The sequence below is a fragment of the Botryllus schlosseri genome, chromosome 8, assembly GCF_051294905.1.
Source record: "Botryllus schlosseri isolate E-star chromosome 8, Bs_hap1, whole genome shotgun sequence".
Lineage (NCBI taxonomy): Eukaryota > Metazoa > Chordata > Ascidiacea > Stolidobranchia > Styelidae > Botryllus > Botryllus schlosseri.
The window spans coordinates 12,083,529-12,102,381 of record NC_137243.1 but is presented as its reverse complement, the minus strand read 5'-3'; the positions used below and the strand labels follow the sequence as shown (position 1 = coordinate 12,102,381).

The 18,853-nt window shown below is 40.3% G+C and overlaps 1 protein-coding gene across 3 annotated transcripts; it reads left to right on the top strand.

The window, feature by feature from the left end:
* The first annotated feature begins 365 nt into the window (after positions 1–365).
* LOC145445265 (plasma kallikrein-like) lies at positions 366–18,746 on the top strand. 3 transcript variants are annotated; one of them, XM_080323440.1, is made up of 12 exons: positions 366–542; positions 1,519–1,650; positions 8,421–8,572; positions 11,472–11,563; positions 13,074–13,230; positions 13,379–13,484; positions 13,606–13,772; positions 14,646–14,823; positions 16,205–16,480; positions 17,529–17,678; positions 17,999–18,148; positions 18,674–18,746. In XM_080323440.1, exons 1-12 carry the CDS (start codon positions 479–481, stop codon positions 18,730–18,732), a joined length of 1,683 nt encoding a protein of 560 aa, XP_080179566.1. In that variant the 5' UTR covers positions 366–478; the 3' UTR covers positions 18,733–18,746. The 3 variants fall into 3 exon arrangements, with proteins under 3 accessions (XP_080179566.1, XP_080179565.1, XP_080179567.1); XM_080323439.1 differs by having other exon boundaries at positions 368–542; positions 18,450–18,746; XM_080323441.1 differs by having other exon boundaries at positions 422–542; positions 1,550–1,650; positions 18,450–18,746.
* Positions 18,747–18,853: the final 107 nt, after the last annotated feature.

Genomic DNA, 18,853 nt, shown 5'->3' with positions numbered 1-18,853 from the left:
GATTTGGTGACCTGGCGTAAACTATATACGCATGCCACACAAATAGACACTGAACACTGAACACAGTCGTCAAAGTATGCGCATCTCAAGTTTCGTTTATACAAATATAGTTAATGGTTTTAGTCCACTATTTCTATTCAATTGTATAGGTTTTATTTTCCAAATTCCAAGCTATTTCTGAGGGTGGTCACTCAGAATATAGTCCCCTGCTGTTGTTTGGATTGGCTTCATATGATGTCTATCGTTTATTCTCGCGTTGTTGGTCATGAATTCTCGCCTAGATGACGAAGCAAGGGGCTGTCACGAGAAATTGTTTGTTAGAATAACCTGAAACTTTCTCCGCCTCTGGGCATAGGATTAGACGCCTCTAGACATAAGGCCTATAAATTGAAATTCCTAAATGATATTTTGATTTTTGTACTATACCTTTTCAGGGCATTGCGACACTGGAGGAGTATACTATTGGTTGCGTTTGCAGATGATGGCTAGTATCGTCTCATCAATAGCAATATTTCTTATTGCATTTTCAGAATTTTCTCTGGGTGAGTTGTGATAATTTTATATTCAGATGAAAGTCGACAATCCATCTAGAATACTCTGAGCTGAAGTCCAATTCAAACAAAGAAGAATGCTTCTGAACTTTTACCTAATTATTGGAGGTTTATATAGCCTCCTCATCTCCCGCCGAGTGGTGTCTTTAAATAACCCTAGGTCGAAATAGGCCGTGGTAAAAGTCAGCAGCTCAGGAACCAAAATAAAACTATAGTGTAAAATATCCAGTAGTTGAAACACAAATGAATGCTAAAACAGGAATAAAATAAACCTATATTCGTCATCATGTTTCGAAAATGCTTCAAATTGCCACCAAATATCCAAATTATCAGGATAATATACAAGGAAAGTTGAAAAGTAACCAAACAGCAATGACACTGGTGCTGCTTTATTCACATGATTGGCGCTTTTACCAACTTGGGTCATTTGCGCCCAGCACGGAAATTGCATTAATTGCGCGAGCTGCTTCTGTTCATTTGCTGCCATCTTTCCAGAGGTAGGTTCTCCTTCCTCCAGGCTTTTGAAGGCGCTGAGTATACAGTGGGATCGGCGATGAGCAGCCCAGACAAACCTCCGACACATAGAAACATGGCACCGCCGAGACTCGAACTCGCAACCATTGGTGTCATCACTGCATGTTGTGCCAACTGCGCCAGTGGCTTCTCCTTCAATAAATAGTCTTCAAATAACAATGGCACATCAGCATAGAAATATGAATGAGCTCGATGATTATATTTTATATGACCAGAGACCAGTGATCACGATAAGACTATTTATATGATGTCGCTAACGTAGCCTATCTTTCCTAAAATGTAAATGAATAGCGACTGCGTTTGGGTCAAGGGAGATCAGACTGCTGTCTCCGTCAAGCATATTTTTAGATCCCCACCAAATCTAATCAGACACTTCGTAAAAAAATAGAAATGCTTCGTAGAGAATATGTTATGGTGTTTAATCTTTTGATAGGTCAGAATTATAAATGGTCTCCTTGTTCAAGAACTTGCGGACAGGGAACTAGAAGCAGAAAATGCAAACCCAATGATCCTCGACGTTGCCAGTATAGGTACGCAGACTGCGAGATAAAAGATTGTCCGATCGGTAAGTCACTGCGACATGTAACCACACCCAATATGTCTCAAAGTAAACTGTCAGGTCATTTCATTTATACTATCTGTCCATGTGTCACAAGCGCGGTTTCTTGGAGGATCTAATTTCAGAGAAAGATATATAAATTGCTTTTTCTTGTCGTTTTTTTTTGGACACTATCCTAAGCGTGGTAAAATCATCGCTTGAAAGCGCCACTTGCTTCTTCATAATAACAGTAATCATAATTTCAAAGACAGCGTTATAATAGCTTTATAGAGTCGGGTTAGATCTGAATTCCGATAACGAGTTGGTGCCTTAACAGGGATTTTGTCAATATTTCAGTCAATACTATGATTACACAGCGTTGTCGGATCAGTCGACTTTTCAGATGTAAAAACACATTATTTCTGGACATCACGATTACTGTACTGTACAGTGTCCAGTACAGGCCCGGCACTGTTAACGATTCTCGTACCGGGAAACAGTGGCTGCTGCTTCAATCGCGAACGGGCAATCAAAGTTTGCTACTATCTGACGATAGTGCATGGGGACGTCATTTGTTGTTAGAGGCTGAAGCTTAATACTGAATATGCCATAGTCAGTATAGTGGGTGTTTGTTTATGTGGTTAGTTTGACTCTCAGCAACAGGACTTACTGCACTAGGCCCGGCTGGGAACATTGTTTGCAGTAAATAATTTAGCATATATTTGAATCAACTCCAAGCCGAAACCCTGAAAACGTCAGAAGCGTCACTTATGTTCAGGCCGTGTTATTTTTGGCATATGCCAAAACTGCCAAAAATAACTTATTTTTGGCATTTTTCGATTTTTATTTTTGGCAGTTTTGGCATCGACCTCTAAATAGATAGTTTCAGCCTCGAATTAGTCACAAAAACGTTTTGTTTGGGCTAGTTTGTCAAAAGACACCACCAAATGTGCAGCATCCACGTATAATCAGTGGCAACAAACAATAAGAAGAAGAAAAAACCTAACGATTTCATAGGGTAATAATATCAAACCAAACCACAAAATGTGCAGTATCCATCGGAATTGGTGCCAATAAGCAAAAAAAAAGAAGGAAAAGCCTAACAAACACGCTCAACAGCTGATTGTTACAGCTGTTGAATAGACCTAAATCGTTTTCACTGTAACAGTGCTTTCAGACTCACGTCAGCTAAGTTTCTCCTAAATTCATTTCTTGCCCAGCGAATCTGGGAAATATCGGCTTCAACAGTAGCCGTTGAGGGAAAGATTGTTGCCAGTCATCCACAAAAGGTTTTCAGAGCTTCAAAATCTTTGGAGGGCCGAACCGGCTTCCATGCATCATGAAAAGAGATCACTTCGCCAGTGCCATCGACCTCATCGCGGAAATAATTTTCTTCCCGATCCTTTTCCAGGAGTTTCCTGTGTTGTCTCTCAACACATTTTATTTAATAGCCCGACTATAATTTCTCCTTCGGTCTACCGATATACTTTCGGAGGACTTTTGTCACTTCAGGTGGCTTTAATATTACCAACTCGCATGGAAGAGTCCTGGGAAGGTTAGCTTGTTTAAGAACATTGACGCAACAAGACTGTCTGGCAAAACGAAACTATGCAGCTCATAAATAGCCAGACAGTTTGTTACGTAGCAATGTTCAACTCGATCACAATGCAAAAATCGTGGTTGATTTTGGGGGTCCAGTTCCATGAGCAGAATATATTTTATATTTTAATAATCAGTACTGCGGCAGCTTCTCATTGATACCCGTTTTATCAAATTTAGCGCTCGACAAGCCGGTCAAAATGGTCGTAAAATCGCCTTTGGACAAATGGAAAGTATGACGTAAACCAAAAGCAGTCAGCCGTCCAATCACGCTGTGCCCACACCATTTCGGACACCATGCTTTTACCCCTAATGGGTGGACTGGACCCGGATTAAGAAACCTGCCTTTCACAAACGGTCTTCCTGCTTGTAACGTGGTCCTGTTAACAAAACACCGTGAACAAAATACACTATTTGGCATGCCGTGTTATTTTTGGCATATGCCAAAAATTGCTTATTTTTGGCATTTTCAAATTTTTATTTTTGGCAGTTTTGGCATCTGACTCCTGAAATGCCAAAAATAACACGGCCTGCTTATGTTTATACCGGAAGGGTTGATGTAGTGCGAAAACATCGAATCTGGATTGAATAAAATAAATTATATATTGGTTGACACGCTACCCGTAATTGCGTACTTTCAACCAGGTCCTTCCATGTTCCATGTCTGTCGCGCCGTATCGGTTGCCCGGCGAACAGTCAAGTAACATAGAATTGTACTATTTTGTACAAAACTTGGCGACGTTACCAAGCTAGAAAATTCGATTTCGTTAGTCATCTTCAGTTGCGACCGTGTGCAATGCGCTGTAATATCGCTTGACCACGTAAATTAGTGGTGTATATGACCAGCGTCTCGCAGTTCATAACCGGTCGATGATTGTTGGCCATTTTCGCCATTTTGATAAGATGCCAGCCGCAAGAGATTTTCAACAGGTAAAATCCATGCTATGGCAATATTACTATTTGGAATGTGTATCATTTAGCATGATTTCCTGATTTATGACGCCATGTAGATTTTTGAAATGCTCATGCAAAGAGCTTATTTGTGCATTGACGGTTTGTGATTTGTATTTGTCAGCAAACCCGTTTTACACAACGTTTAGTAAAATCAAGTAACGTGTTACACATTGTTCACAAATATGCCTCAATTACGTATAATTGGACACCGCGTGCCGTACCCAGACATCGATAGCTAGATAATGTTATTTGCCTAATTAGATCATTTAAAGCGTAAAGCCTGTAAGGCAGTGGTTCCCAACCTGTGGTACGCGTACCACTAGTGGTACGCGGAGGTCTTCCAGGTGGTACGCGAGTAGATTCTGTTTTTTTTCGACCGATGGGAGTTATTAGTTCAGGTTGGGTTGAACACAAATATTGTTCTCCAATAAACTTCAGGCTTAGCATGACCTCCTCGTAGTCGACTCTAGCTTCTCACGCTATTCACCAGCTGCTAATTTTCCCTTACGTGGGAGTGCGAGCAGGGATTTACATCTGTGATGACTATCAAGTCGAAGAATTACTTCCATGCGCTGTCAACAAACATATTCCAACTGAAAAAATGTTCGCGCTCGGCGCGAGTTATCTCCATTTCATTGTTTTTGCTATGTGTAGTCGTAATTGCATATTTTGAGACTTCTCTTGTCAACTGTCATAACCTTCCATGTCATTAAATTATTCGCTGGGATTGCTAGCATTCTGGTTGCATTTTGTGATATGACGATAAGGGGGCGCAGAATTTTTCACTATCATAAAAGGGGGCGTGTCTGAAAAATTGTTTGAGAACCGCCGAGCTAGTGGAAAATAAACAAATGCTGTTATTTCATTATGTTGTTCTTCTTGTGACTGGTGGTGAAAAAACAATTCCATGCATCCCATCAACCCTGGCTGATAATGCCTAGTTTAATAGCATTTGCTATTATGCCTGTCATAGGTCAAACACATGATTATGACGTCATAAACGACGGGAACGTTTTTGATCGCATTCGGCGTGCGTAACATAAGTAGGTGGTACGCGAGCACTGCATAAAACCTCGAAATGGTACGTGGGTGAAAAAAGGTTGGGAACCACTGCTGTAAGGTAACCTAATTCCAATCTAAATTCTGAAATGTTTCTTTGCTCTAATTTCAATTCAAATATAATTTTTCTGTTTTCATGAAAATGCTACAAAAAACTCTGAAGAGTGTGCGTAACGAGCCAAGCTGTCTGTACAGAAATTTGCTATTCTCATGCTTATGGAAATGAGCTGTGATTTGCTATGAACTGAACTTCATTCGATGTCGAATTATTGACGAATTCGGTAATTCGAATCTAATTTTGAAAAAAAAATTGTGTATCTATAGCACTGGCCAACACTATTTTTGTTGACTTTGATCAGACAATTGATTTTGACTAACTTTTGGGCGATTAATTTAAAAATAACTTCCGTTTTTCTCTATCACGTCAATTTATTGGGTTAGGCACCCACCACATTGTCTCATGACTCACATAGTAGCACTATTTTTAGTATTTTGTGTTTATTGTATAAAACTTTTCAAAAATCACCAGCAGTCGAAAAGTAAATCAATAGACTTCAAAGAAACATCAGCACTGCTTTATTTGGTTGATTTAAACTGATATTGCTTCTACATGACAATTAAAGTGTGAGTTTCAGGTTCCAAATTTACGCTAATAACCTACAACTCTGTAGGTTGTCTAGTTTGATACTCGAGCAATAGTCAGCTAACATTTGTAAACTCCAATCTACTCTGGTATCTTACCCCCATCATCTTCAGGTGTGGGGGAACATTTTCTCCATTTTAGGGAAATTATTTAGATAGTTCAGCTTTTTTGAATGTCTGCTGTCCGACATAAACACATGGCAGTGACACATGTGTATCAGGGTTACATGTGCAACCTTATTGTCTGACCACTAGAAAACACAATATTTCAAAGCTGACACATATGATCCAATCGTGCTCGTGATATTGCAATAATTCAATATTTCTGTAGGCCTATTACTCCTAATGTTTCTGTATTATTCACGAAGACTAACTGAGTGTGCAATTGTTACTGCACCCAAGACTTTGCCATTTTGGAGAATGGCACACTTTAGGATCCTTTTTGAGCTACCTATAGGCATTTGCCATTCACTTGACTTGTAAATCGGGACTCCTAACTCCTTCAGTAATCCATGGTAACGATATCATGCCAATGCCAGTATCACGGCCATACACAAAGCTACCGAAAGTAGGCATACGAAGAAAGGACTGTTTCTCCTGATCGAAAGTGAGATATCTTCTCTACCTTGCCAAGTAATTTTTTCTCACTTCATAAGGATGTTAAAAGTTCCGAAGATTTCTATTTCAAGTCCTAAAGCTTATGTCAAATCAATAACTCGTGTTGATGGACTACTCTACGTTCTGAATCAACTTCGATTTCAAAATCTTCATCATTCGACCTGCTATCCCTAAAATCTTCATCTTGATCGAAATTATCGAGCGTATAGGAGTTTCAGGCTGCACTGGATAAGCTGAATGGGGCATTGAACCTATAGCTGAGAGTAAATGTCATGTTTAATTTTCTTGCCATATCCTGCAGTTTGCATAAAATATGTGTATGAAATATCCTCGTATGATTGCATCCTCCAACCAAAAATGGGTGAAAACATCGGCCTAGATCAGTGGTTCTCAACCATTTTTTAGACACGCCCACTTTATGATAGTGAAAATGTTCGCCCCCCCCCCCCCCCCCATATCGTCATATCACAAAATCCAACCGGGATGCTAGCAACCCCAACTGATTATTTGATGGCATGGACGGTTTTGACTGTAGATGAGAGAATTAAAAATATGAAATTCGGCATATATAGAGAGAAACACGCGTGAACTTGAGGTAAATCGCGCCTAGCGCGAAAAATGTTTTCCTATCACACCCCCCCCCCCCCCCCCCCCGGTTGAGAACCACTGGCCTAGATCGATACCAGTACCTTTTTCCTACATTTTCAATCGAGCCCTTCACTATATAACTTATTATATGGTAAAAGTGTGGATTTTTATATGATATGGAAAAGTAATATGGCTAAATTCGTGAAAATTTGCATATTTTGGGCATATGTCGTAGAACAAGAAGTTGACGTGATAGAAGAAAACCAGTGGCATTTTTGGAATCAGCACGCCAACTATATCCTAAATCAAGCGCAAAATCAAAGTCAGCAATTTTTTTGTTCAAAATTGTTGCGCAGTGTAATGATTATAATTCTAATCTAATTTGGAACAAACTGTGTAGTCCTAATTCTTATGCTAGTCTAATTTTAAAAAAGTGTGTAGCTATAATTCTAATTCTAATCAAATTGGGAAAAGTTGTCTAAGTCTGGATTCATAGCCCTTGCTTTGGTGCTTTGTTTCCCCAAGTGCACTACTGGTTAAGAACCCTTACTCTACTGCTTCGAATTAAACGACTAACGATGCACACGTGGGTTTTATTATTATGAGTAACATTACTATTGTTAAAAAAAAAAAATTATAGTGACGCTTCTCACATTACAGCCTTTTGCGCCACAACAATGTATACAATTATAACTAACACAGACGGCACACAATAATATTCACAGTACGAGACTGGCAGAACGACACAAATCTGCCGTCAGAATGTTAGAAAACCGGTTTTCATGATAAATTGTTAGCTACAGGTTTGATAGAATGTAATGTCGCGGTCATAAATCTTTCGTGCTGTCTACGTGCATTAGGGCTGTTCAAAAACAACCTTTTTTCCTGAATCTTGCTGGCTACGTGATTAAATCGTTAGGTTGCCTGAATTCATTCAATCTGAATTCATTCCAACCAATATTCGCGGGTTTCATACAGTTTGAAAATTTTAAATTTGCCCAAATATGCAAATAAAAGTTTCAAATTTTTCTGCCAGCCCCATGAAATTGTTGCGCTGTCTTCAAAAACTATGCAAAACAAATTTGACTCAATTCCAAGCCGTAGAAGCGGAGTTATTTCAGTTTTTCTTTGATAATTCTGGGATTATCTTTGATCGATGGATAATCCAAGATTTATCATCGAAAAACTGCGGCTACTACGGCTTGGAATGATTTGATGCGTAAAATAAATAGGAGGCCTAATTCAAACTCGTGACATGAAATATGATGAATTGATCATTTGGGGCAGGCTCCTAATTCACAGTATCGCTATAATGATACGAGTGAATTCTTGTTTAGCTGTGTGTACCACGTACAAGTACGGCACGATGTCTAACTGCTGTCGCAATGAGCCGTCTAACGAATGCGGAGTTGTGCAGCCCAAACCTGGGAAGTCGAACAGAAGAATAATCGGCGGCGTCAAGTCAGAGGATGGCCAGTGGCCCTGGCAGGTATCACAGAACATGGTCATATTGCAGTAAATATCAAATTTACATTGACATTAAAAATTCGATCGCCAGTTATTTCTTTCAATAGTCCGTCCTTGAGGCCAGCGTATTTTGGATGCTAAACATTCAAAAAAAAATCAAGACGGAAATGACTTAGTTCGGATCACAATTGTGATTTTAGATTAGAACTCCAACTTTTAGTGATGTACTTAAAAAAAAACGGTTGATGAGTGTGTTTTAGATTCGTCCTTTACGCACAGTTAGGTGCGAATCATTCATACATAATGAGATGTCCAAATAAATACAAAACGCGAAAAATTTTGTTTCTGCAATTTGAAACGCCATATCTGATTCCGACCATCCGACCATCCATCCGCACAATTTGTCAAATTATGAGGTGCAAAATATATCAACCGAAATAAACAAATGCTTGAGACAACAGTAAATTATCTCGAGTATGTCGTCCTCACAAAAGCACGTGAAGGGGCAAGTTTAACGAGGTAAGCCTTTTACTGAAAAGTATTTAAAGGTGATATACTGGTTATGACGCAGTCAGAATTGTGCGTTCTGAAGTTGACCAAACGCAGATTCAACATATATATCTATGAGCCGATCGCTGCTCCCTTATTCAAATTTCCATCATTTCTTTGGAATCGACACAATTTACTTCCGTCCCTAATCACGAGCAATTGATTGAGGATGGCCATCTTATGAAATCTTTTCATGTCTTCGGCGACTAATTAGTATATAATCAAATAAAAGTTTGCGTCGTGGCTTATAATCCCAATAATACTATAATGCGTCCCGCGAAGGGATTCAGATGTTGAATGAAGACCGTGAGTTGAAAAGCTCGCCCACCCCAGCCGTAGAAAGTGTCATCGTATTTTTCGGTCGAAACGTAACAGAGTGATACCAATTGCTTAATTGCAAACGAACTAATAAAATTTGGAGATAGAATCGTCATTTTAGAGGGACGTGACATACGACCTACATACAACCACTGCAGTCATGATTCATTGCGCTTAATTGCTCGCAGCGAATGATGGTCAACACAGGCGTTTCATTTAAAAACATACAATAAAACTATTTCTAGTACAGTTCTATTCTCTTTGATTTGCTTAACAAAGAGCCGAAACGGCCGAAAAATATATTTTCATTGGGTCATCATTTTCAAGCTCTTGATTTTATTCAAGTCGCCAACAATGAGTTTTGCTGCAATGCATAGGATAAAGTTTGCAGACCTACGGGTTTAGGGTTTGGTAGACTTACTTGACTTCTTTTAATTTATTATCGCTTTGCTGTTTGCCTTTTTACGGAAAAGTATTTCCGCATCGCGTTATTTTCTTGCTGCGTACCGGCAAAAATGTAATTTTCAGCGTCTCGCCAGGACATCCGTGAAATGGGTAAGTTCCATATTTGACAGCTCTGCAGAAGCTGATAGAGAAATGCTACCACGTCGGTTTCAAACCCGAAGAACTTGAAAGTGTTCGATAGAATGATCTATCGATAGAATAGCGAAGAAAGAAACCGTACAGGCATACACCCTGCTAATTTTGAACTGTTGGGTAAAACAACGTAACAATACCCTAATAATTAAAAATGAAATTATAGATGCAACTTTTTACTGCTACTTTTGTTAAAATCGAGTGCAACAAAAACTTGCCCCATTGATTACTACCAGAGTCATGCGAAGCCTATACCTAAACGCACAGTCTTTGACCGCTGCAGTGTTAGCCTCAATGCGCCTACGCGCATGCAGCTCAAACTTAACAGTACGCCTATACGTTTTCAACTGTGTCGCCCACAAGATATTGCCTAACCTTGATCACCCCCTCCAGTGCACCGTCCCCGAGAACTCCGCCCCACTAATATTATTATTAGGGATGGTGTGAACGTGAGGTTCACGTTCGCGTTCTGTGTGTGAACCTAAAAAATTTAGGGGTTCGTGTTCACAAACGAACCTTGGTAGGTTCTGCACTGTGAACCATTTTCATTGATAACCATTTTTCACGTCATTATAACATCTTTGGTTTAAAGTCTTCGCATTTCAACTTCGGACCACTCCACGCAAAGCGCTGGCAGCATAAAAAATCAACACTAAACGAGCATGCACCTTGCCAAGAATTTTACTTGCTTTGGTATGCTCGAAATATTCAGTTTTCCGTTTGTGAATATTCAGTGACTCTCTGCTGTGAGATCGACCCGCAATCACACAACATCAAGACTAGATACACTACTGTCTATAGTTAGCGAATGATGCTAATTCAATCAATCATTGAAATTGATATAAAGAATATGTGGTTGTCTAATGTAAAAAAACAGCAGGCGTATGGGATCAATCTTGATTTGATATGTTTATTGTGTCATAAAAACCAAATCTTTGCGATCTGCGAATGGGGTGCTGACTAGCCTATACTGTATAACTTATTTATGGGGTAATCTCAGTAACAAGTATAGAAACTCGTTTTACAGTCTCCTCAGTATCAATATAGCAATAGTCAAGCGTCGAATACATTGTCATGGCTGGCCTCGACCGTTAAGGCGTAAGCTTATATTCCCTTGCAAGCCCTCGTCGAAATTGTTAAGAAAGCGACGGAAGATATTGATTTTATGGATTTAATATAGCATTTGATTGCTTCAGTTGATACATTTGGTGACGTTTAAAATTCAGCATGTAGGCCTACTTCAGCATTGTGGCATAATGTAGCCCGAGTCGTCGTTTGGTATCTTGTATATCACTTCACTGAAATGTAGGGTTGGAATTAGCAATATGACCTCATGTGACGTCGCAAGGTTCACGTTCGCGTTCCCACTGAACCTTTCAAAAAGGTTCGCGTTCATACGAACCTGAACCTTTCAGGGGTTAGCACCATCCCTGAATTTATTATAAATATTGTACCAGGTTGCCATGCGGATGAAAGAACCAGATATGTTTGTATGCGGCGCTGCTCTCCTTAATGAAAGATGGATACTCACAGCTGCTCATTGCTTTACGTAAGTATTACCCACGCACCACACCCCCTAATAAAGTAGAGGTTTAGCTATAGGTTCTTTCTCGCCAAATATTCCGCATAAGCGAAACCGGTGTCTTGCAAAAGCCTGGGACGAAAGTGGGCCGCTCTATAAGTCGGCAGATTAGGAAACATAACAAGAAATATCGGTCAGGTGTAAATAACCATGGTGTTCGAATTACCATAAATAACAAAACTGCAACAACAACAACAACAACAACCGACACTCCCACAACTCACATATACATCGAAAATTGGTTTCACCATATGTTCGCATAAAACAGGGAAACGTCGACTCAGTTCGGTCCGTGGACATATGAGCATGCGACATTATAACATGCGACACTTCGGCATGCGATAATTCGGCACGCGACACATGGTGGGTTTGGGTTGGGTCAGGGTTAGGGCTAGGCTTGGGGTTGGGATATATATAAGGGCTATGTTTCGGGTAAGGGTTAGTTTTTGAGTTATAAAGGCACTTGATAAAGTGACGCATGCTGAAGTGTCCCATGCTGTACTGTCATTTTCCATTGTGTCGCATGCTCATTGCTCAGTCTATGCATGTCGCTGGCAGCATATAAAAGTCAACACTAAACGAGCATGCGTCTTGACAATCTGAAAAATTTTACATGCTTTGTTACAACACTTTGCTGTAAATATTCAGCTTTCCGTTGGTGAATATTTAGTGACTCCATGCTGTGAACGAAATACACAACATGTCGGTTGCCCGCGAATGATGCTTATTCAACCAATCAATGAAATTGATGTACAAAATACATTGTTGTCTGATGTAAAAAATCTAGCTGGCAAGTATAGTATAGAAACTCGTTTTTTACTCTGCCCAATTTCAATGTAAAAATAGTCAGATGCCAAATTATACATTTTCTGGACTGGCCTGTTCCGGTAAGACGTAAGCTTATATATTCTGTTGCAAGGTCTCGTCTAAATAGTTGGCAAAGCGACAGAAAATGTTGATTTTACGGGATTAATAGCATTTGCTTGCTCCACAGTTGATACATTTGGTGACGTTTAAAAAGCCAACATGTACTTCAGCATCGTGGTGCAATGTGGCCTGCGTCGTCGCTATTTATCATGTACAATGAACATTATACACTGAAATATAGAGTTGGAATTAGCAATATGACGTCACGTGACGTCATAGGCCACGTTTCGCTTTCACAGCCACGGAGAACCTTTTTTAAAAGGTTCGCGTTCACACGAACCTAAACCTTTCAGAGGTTGACAACATCCTTAATGTAAATTGCCCCTTGCCTTCATTCCGCCCGTCTGGACGTGTACTTCTGATTTATCGAGGTTCCCATAACGAACGGGAACGTAAACGGAAAGTTAACAACATCCGTAATCCATGACAGCGGCATGAAAGAGTCGTATGGCTCTCCAGAGTCTACCTATCCCTGAGTCTTATAGCTATATGCATTCGGAAAATCAATCAACATGATACCAAAAAACATGACGTAGGCTATTTTAAACAGGGACAATCCGAGTATGAAAGTTGCAAATAATGCTTTGGCAGTGGCGGGAATATCACAGCTAGATGGCAAAAATCCGGACAAGCAGAGTGTTGGCATAGAAAAATTCATCCTGCATCCACGCTATAAAGACTACGCTAATGATTTGGCATTGGCAAAGGTTAGTTTCCTAATTTCCATGCGCAATGTGCGTATGATAGGCTGTTACTACCTCACGCGAATAAAGTGAAATAACTATACCGTGGTGCGGCGACAAATAATTTATCACTTGATTCGTCCGGAAAAACGTACATTCTTGTTATCTCTAGGTATACACACCTTTCCAATACTCCACGTACGTCCATCCGATATGCTTACCAGGCGGTGAGGTAGTGGGTCAAGATACAATCTGCTATACTGCAGGTTGGGGTTATGGTAAGTCCTCTAGAAATATCGTTTTTCAGCAGAATATGATCACATCTCTTTATAGCAGAGAATTCAAAATAATAGCTGAGAATCATTACTATCGTCTTCGATAACCTCATCTTTAATTTAGCCAGCGTAACGGCACGAACTGCATCAAACGACCTGCTTCATGTCGGCTTGCGAGTACTTCCTTTGGCTGCCTGCAAAGAAGCCTACCGGGGAGAACCTGGCGGCAACGCAATAACGAACAAAATTATATGCGCTGGAATATTGAGTGGTGGCAAAGATACATGTAGTGTAAGATATATCCTTCTATAGCTGCCGAGTATGGCAGATCGTGGCGGTTTGCTACAAAAGGCGCCAAATTTTGATCGCATCAGTGAGGACACAGTTTTGTCACAAGGCGATATTCGCGTAACGTTTTTGGCGGTGCTTGAAGGACTCGAGAAAAGTTTGCTGAAAGAATTGATTTGCCTAGCATGAGTTGACTTAAGCCACTGTTCGGGCAAGCTTCTATGTGTCGGAGGTTTATCTGTGACCATCATCGATGACCTCACTCCGTAAGTGGTTAATACAAAAATCCCAGACGTACAAAGTGAGGTTAAAATCAGCACCAAAAGGCACTGATAATGTTGCGCGGCGAAGAGAGAAGACGATCGGAAACATAATAGCGTGAATTGAAGTCGTCATAGAAACAAAATACCTATGAACAACAATATATATTTGTGCAGATGAAATGAATAGGCAATCAACGCCGAAACGCCGCAACAAACAAACAATACCATTACAACCAGCATGCGTAAATATATCAGTTAGAAACAAAATACCTATGAACAACAATATATATTTGTGCAGATGAAATGAATAGGCAATCAACGCCGAAACGCCGCAACAAACAAACAATACCATTACAACCAGCATGCGTAAATATATCAGTTAGGTACATTATAACTAAATGAAATGGTGTTTAATATTACCAGATGAAAAATTCAAATAACGTATTCAGCAAGTAAAGAAAATTGCAAGTAATCGCAAATGTAGTCTGTTACGATTGCCTGGAAATGATCGTCGTAATCGATGACGATTCTCCCATGTTTGACGTGACGCGTAACTATTCAAGTGTGTGTCATCAAATTTCAATCGAACTAAACTTTCCGCTATATTACTCAGGGTGACAGCGGCAGTCCATTAGTGTGTCAGAGAAAGAATTCTTGTCAGTGGTTTGTGGCAGGAGTCGTGGCCTTCGGACCGAGTATTTGTGGTATAAAAGAATATCCCGCGGCCTACTCAAACGTTCAGAAGTACCAGGGATGGGTGGAACTGACGATGAGGAAAAATTCCAGACCAGGTGCGACCTAATCATTAATTACTGCCGATAAGGTTTCTGAAATAATTCGTGCATTTGGATATTTGGGAAACTATATATTTTACACGATAATTGATTGAGCTTCAAGCCAACGAATAGGAATAGGACGTTGTCTATTTTGTCCTTGATGATTTTGCGGTATCTACACCGACTCAAGATATAGGCCTACTTACACACGATCTGTGCACAATGCACAATTGCACAATGCACGTGCATACCATGAGTGCATGATGTACATATGCTGCTGGACAGGGAAGGTGCAGACTGCAGATATAGGTTTTCCAAGTCTTGCACCACCCCTCCATGCTATCCCGGTTATGCTGATCGCCAAGTGGGGAAGCCATGGATACTAGTGTTACTAATCAGGCCTTTGGTCTGACCCGGCCGGAGATTGAACCCACGATCAAGAAGCCAAACGCTCCACCATTACGCTATCTTGTCGCTGCCGAATTCAAGACGGGTGGCATTTGAGTTGGAGATTAATCAATTGAAATTTATCTGTTATGTTATTACTAAAAAGGGGTGGACGAATATCATTAAAGATAGAGTCAGTGAAACGTTATACTTTTATTCACAATTGAACCCTTCCACCCTCACATAATCTCAACGACGCGATCACGCCAGCGACATGCCAATACTAGGACTGGGCAAAATCGAGTACCTGAGTGATTCGATTCTGAGTCACGTATTATGCTTCGAGTCGAGTCGATTATTCGAGTATCGCTCATTATGACGTCACAACAGAATGTACTATGTCAAAGTTCAAATATGTGCCTTTTATGCCACCACAAAGAACATCATGCCTTTTGTCCGTTACATTAGAGATACTTTGGTATTTTTCGACCATACCGATTTCATTCTTTCACTTCTTGACAATGTTGTGGGATGATCATGACTTCGGAAATGTGTTATTTCCTGTACCGTTCGCAGCTTTGTACTATGTCTCGGATACTGCGACACGGCCAATCAAGGTTTCAAGGCTCCCTCAGTGGAAAATAGTATCAAGACTATAATTCTCGTTAGCAAATGAACTGTCAGTTGCGAGGAGCGTATAATTTCATCACTCGAAAAAATGGTCTTTTACTACGCGACTCGAATCATTAAAATTAATACTCTCTCGGTGTCCTGGTAGCCCGACGGCCGACACACAGCTGCGCGAACACGTTGTGACCTTCCGCATGAAGCTTTTGAGTGTAAATACATTTAAACCTTACCCCACGTCCCAAAACTCCGTATCCTACGAACACATGGTGACTGTTCACTTTTCACCTTCTGATTGTTGTCTCAATCGATTCTTTCTAAACTACTCGCATCTATTGAATGCATGTAACGGTAACCTTGTCAATACACCTTGAATTCCCAGATCCAAAAACAACGACTTCTTCAGAGGCCAAGACAACGGAAACAACGTCAACGATGACCAAAACTACTTCAACAACAACAACAACAATAATGTCAAAAACGCCCGTAACACCCACTACCACAACTCCGACGCCTACCACTACGACGCGTACGTTTATGATGTGTCGTGACGAAAACAAGCACTGCTCCGACTGGGCAATCCAGGGCGAATGCCGAAGCAATCCTCTCTATATGCTGGTGAAATGTAGGAAGAGCTGCAATCAATGCGGTCGAGAGAGTGAGTATTCTTATTAGCATGGGACAGTGTATGGTGTGGTATGGAGAGACAAATTTCCGTAGTCCATACCGTACTGCAATTCTCCATACCAAAGCAACATTCTTTTCATATCCAACCCATACCCAACACGTTTTCCGTTTATAAATTTTGATATGTTTGATCTCGGGGATATATCGAAGAAGCGTCATTTTTTCTTCATATGCACGTTGCATAGGCTTACCATACGTCCTCTTTTAAGAGGATTTGTCCTCTTTTTTGACTTTTTTGAAAGTGTCCTCGGAGGACGCCCTTTTGTCCTCTTTTTTGAGATTTTGTCCTCTATTTTGAAAATTCAGGTGTGTTATGCCGCAAATTAGCACAGAAGTGACGGTCCGGCGGTTATTTCGGAGTGAAAAACGGTGAAGTTAGCTCTGAGCGAAAAGATGACCTTTTTTTTTTTTAGTCATCCACCTGGCAATGTAGAGTAAAAAACGTTATTTTGAGATCTGAGCGGAAGTGATGACCTTTTTTTTTTAGTCAACCGACCGCAAAGTGGGAAAAATTCAACGGTTTTTCAGAATTCTACTCCGGTTTTGTATCTTGCAAATTTCTGAAAAAGTGTCCTCTTTTTGCATTTTCAAAATATGGTAAGCCTAACGTTGCACAACTTTGTTGTCTTAAATAATATCTAGACCAGGACAGGCAGGATTGGACAGTCGAAATCGCAATTTGACATGTGAACAGAAACTTATCAGTGAGTCACTTTATGGGTATTATGCAACCTGGCGAATGTAAAGTAAGATCTTCGTCCTCTGTCATGGCTCCGGTAAATCTGCACAAGTAGGTAAGTATGGAAAAATTGTTCCATCCCACTCCTGGAAAATTTCGTGCCATACCATACTTGCAAATTCCCATATTCCATGCCGAAATTTCGTTCCATACCATACTATCCCCTGCTTATTAGATGATATATTAAGTAATAATCGAAGATACCTCAGCCGATCCCCATAAACTTACTCACGAATATCGAATGCATGAAACATTGTCCGAATATACCTGAAATATCCAGGCACGATGATTTCAACGACGCCGCGTATGGCTATGACGTGTCACGACGTTAACCAAAATTGCTCCCACTGGGCAAGCAAAGGCGAATGTCAATCAAATCCCCTCTTTATGTTGGTGAAATGCAAGAAGAGTTGTAACAACTGCGAAAGAAGTAAGTCTTATTGTTAGACGATATATTTCAGTCAGACTCTTCTAAGATCAATCAAAATATCGGGTCGGATATCATTAGCCACACCGTATTTCTAGTTCATATTGCCATGATTTGGATTATAATTGTCGTCGTTGGAAAGCTATATAGTGAAAGGTCACCACGCCTTTCAGCATGTGTGACGTGGCGCATTGTGATTGCTCTGAAAATCAAATCTAATGGCGTGGCGCTTTCTGGTTAATACATCAGCCTTTTTTCCTTAAACTACTCACAGATATCAAATGCGTGTAACATTGTCAGAATATATCTAAAATATCATGCAGGTACGACGAATTCAACGACAACAAACATGCCTTCGTCATGTCACGACGAAAGCCAGGATTGCTCCCACTGGGCACGCATAGCCGAATGCACAACCAATCCCCTCTTCATGCTGGTCAAATGCAAGAAGAGTTGTAACCAATGTGAAGGAAGTAAGTCTCACGTTAGAGGGCAGATTAAGTCATAATACAAGATCAATAAGAAATGTGAGATCGCGCATCGGCAGCCACACCATCTTTTTACTTCATATTGCCATGATTCGGATTGAACAGGTCGCCATTAGAGAGATGGTTAAAGGTCACCGCACCTTATTGCAAATACATGATGACCTTTCTGCTTTTGTAACGCGTCGCATTCTGCTCGGTACCTCAGCAGCTTACTGTTCTAAACTACTGACGCATATCCAATGTATGTAAAAATGTAACATTGTCAGAATATACCTCATGTATCCAGATTCGAAAAATTCAACGACAACGCTGATGCCTACGACGTGTAACGACGAAGAACATCAGTGCTCCCACTGGGCAAGCATAGGAGAATGCAAGAAAAATCCCCTCTATATGCTAGTCAAATGCAAGAAGAGCTGCAATAATTGTTAATCACGTGCATCATTCTCCGATTTAGAGGGATTCTGTATATTAAAGGGATTCTGTACCAAGAGGAATTTTGTTTTTCAGTGGGCTCTATACTTCCCACATCTTTATTCGCAAACAATGTAATTTGCAAAATACAATAACTGACCGATGGAAATCAGTTATAAACCATCAAAGCAGTGCCACGACGATAAAATTTGGCATATGTGTTGTGTATGCTCCCTGGGTTCTAGTCGTGATGTAGGGTCAACGAGAAAGACTGCT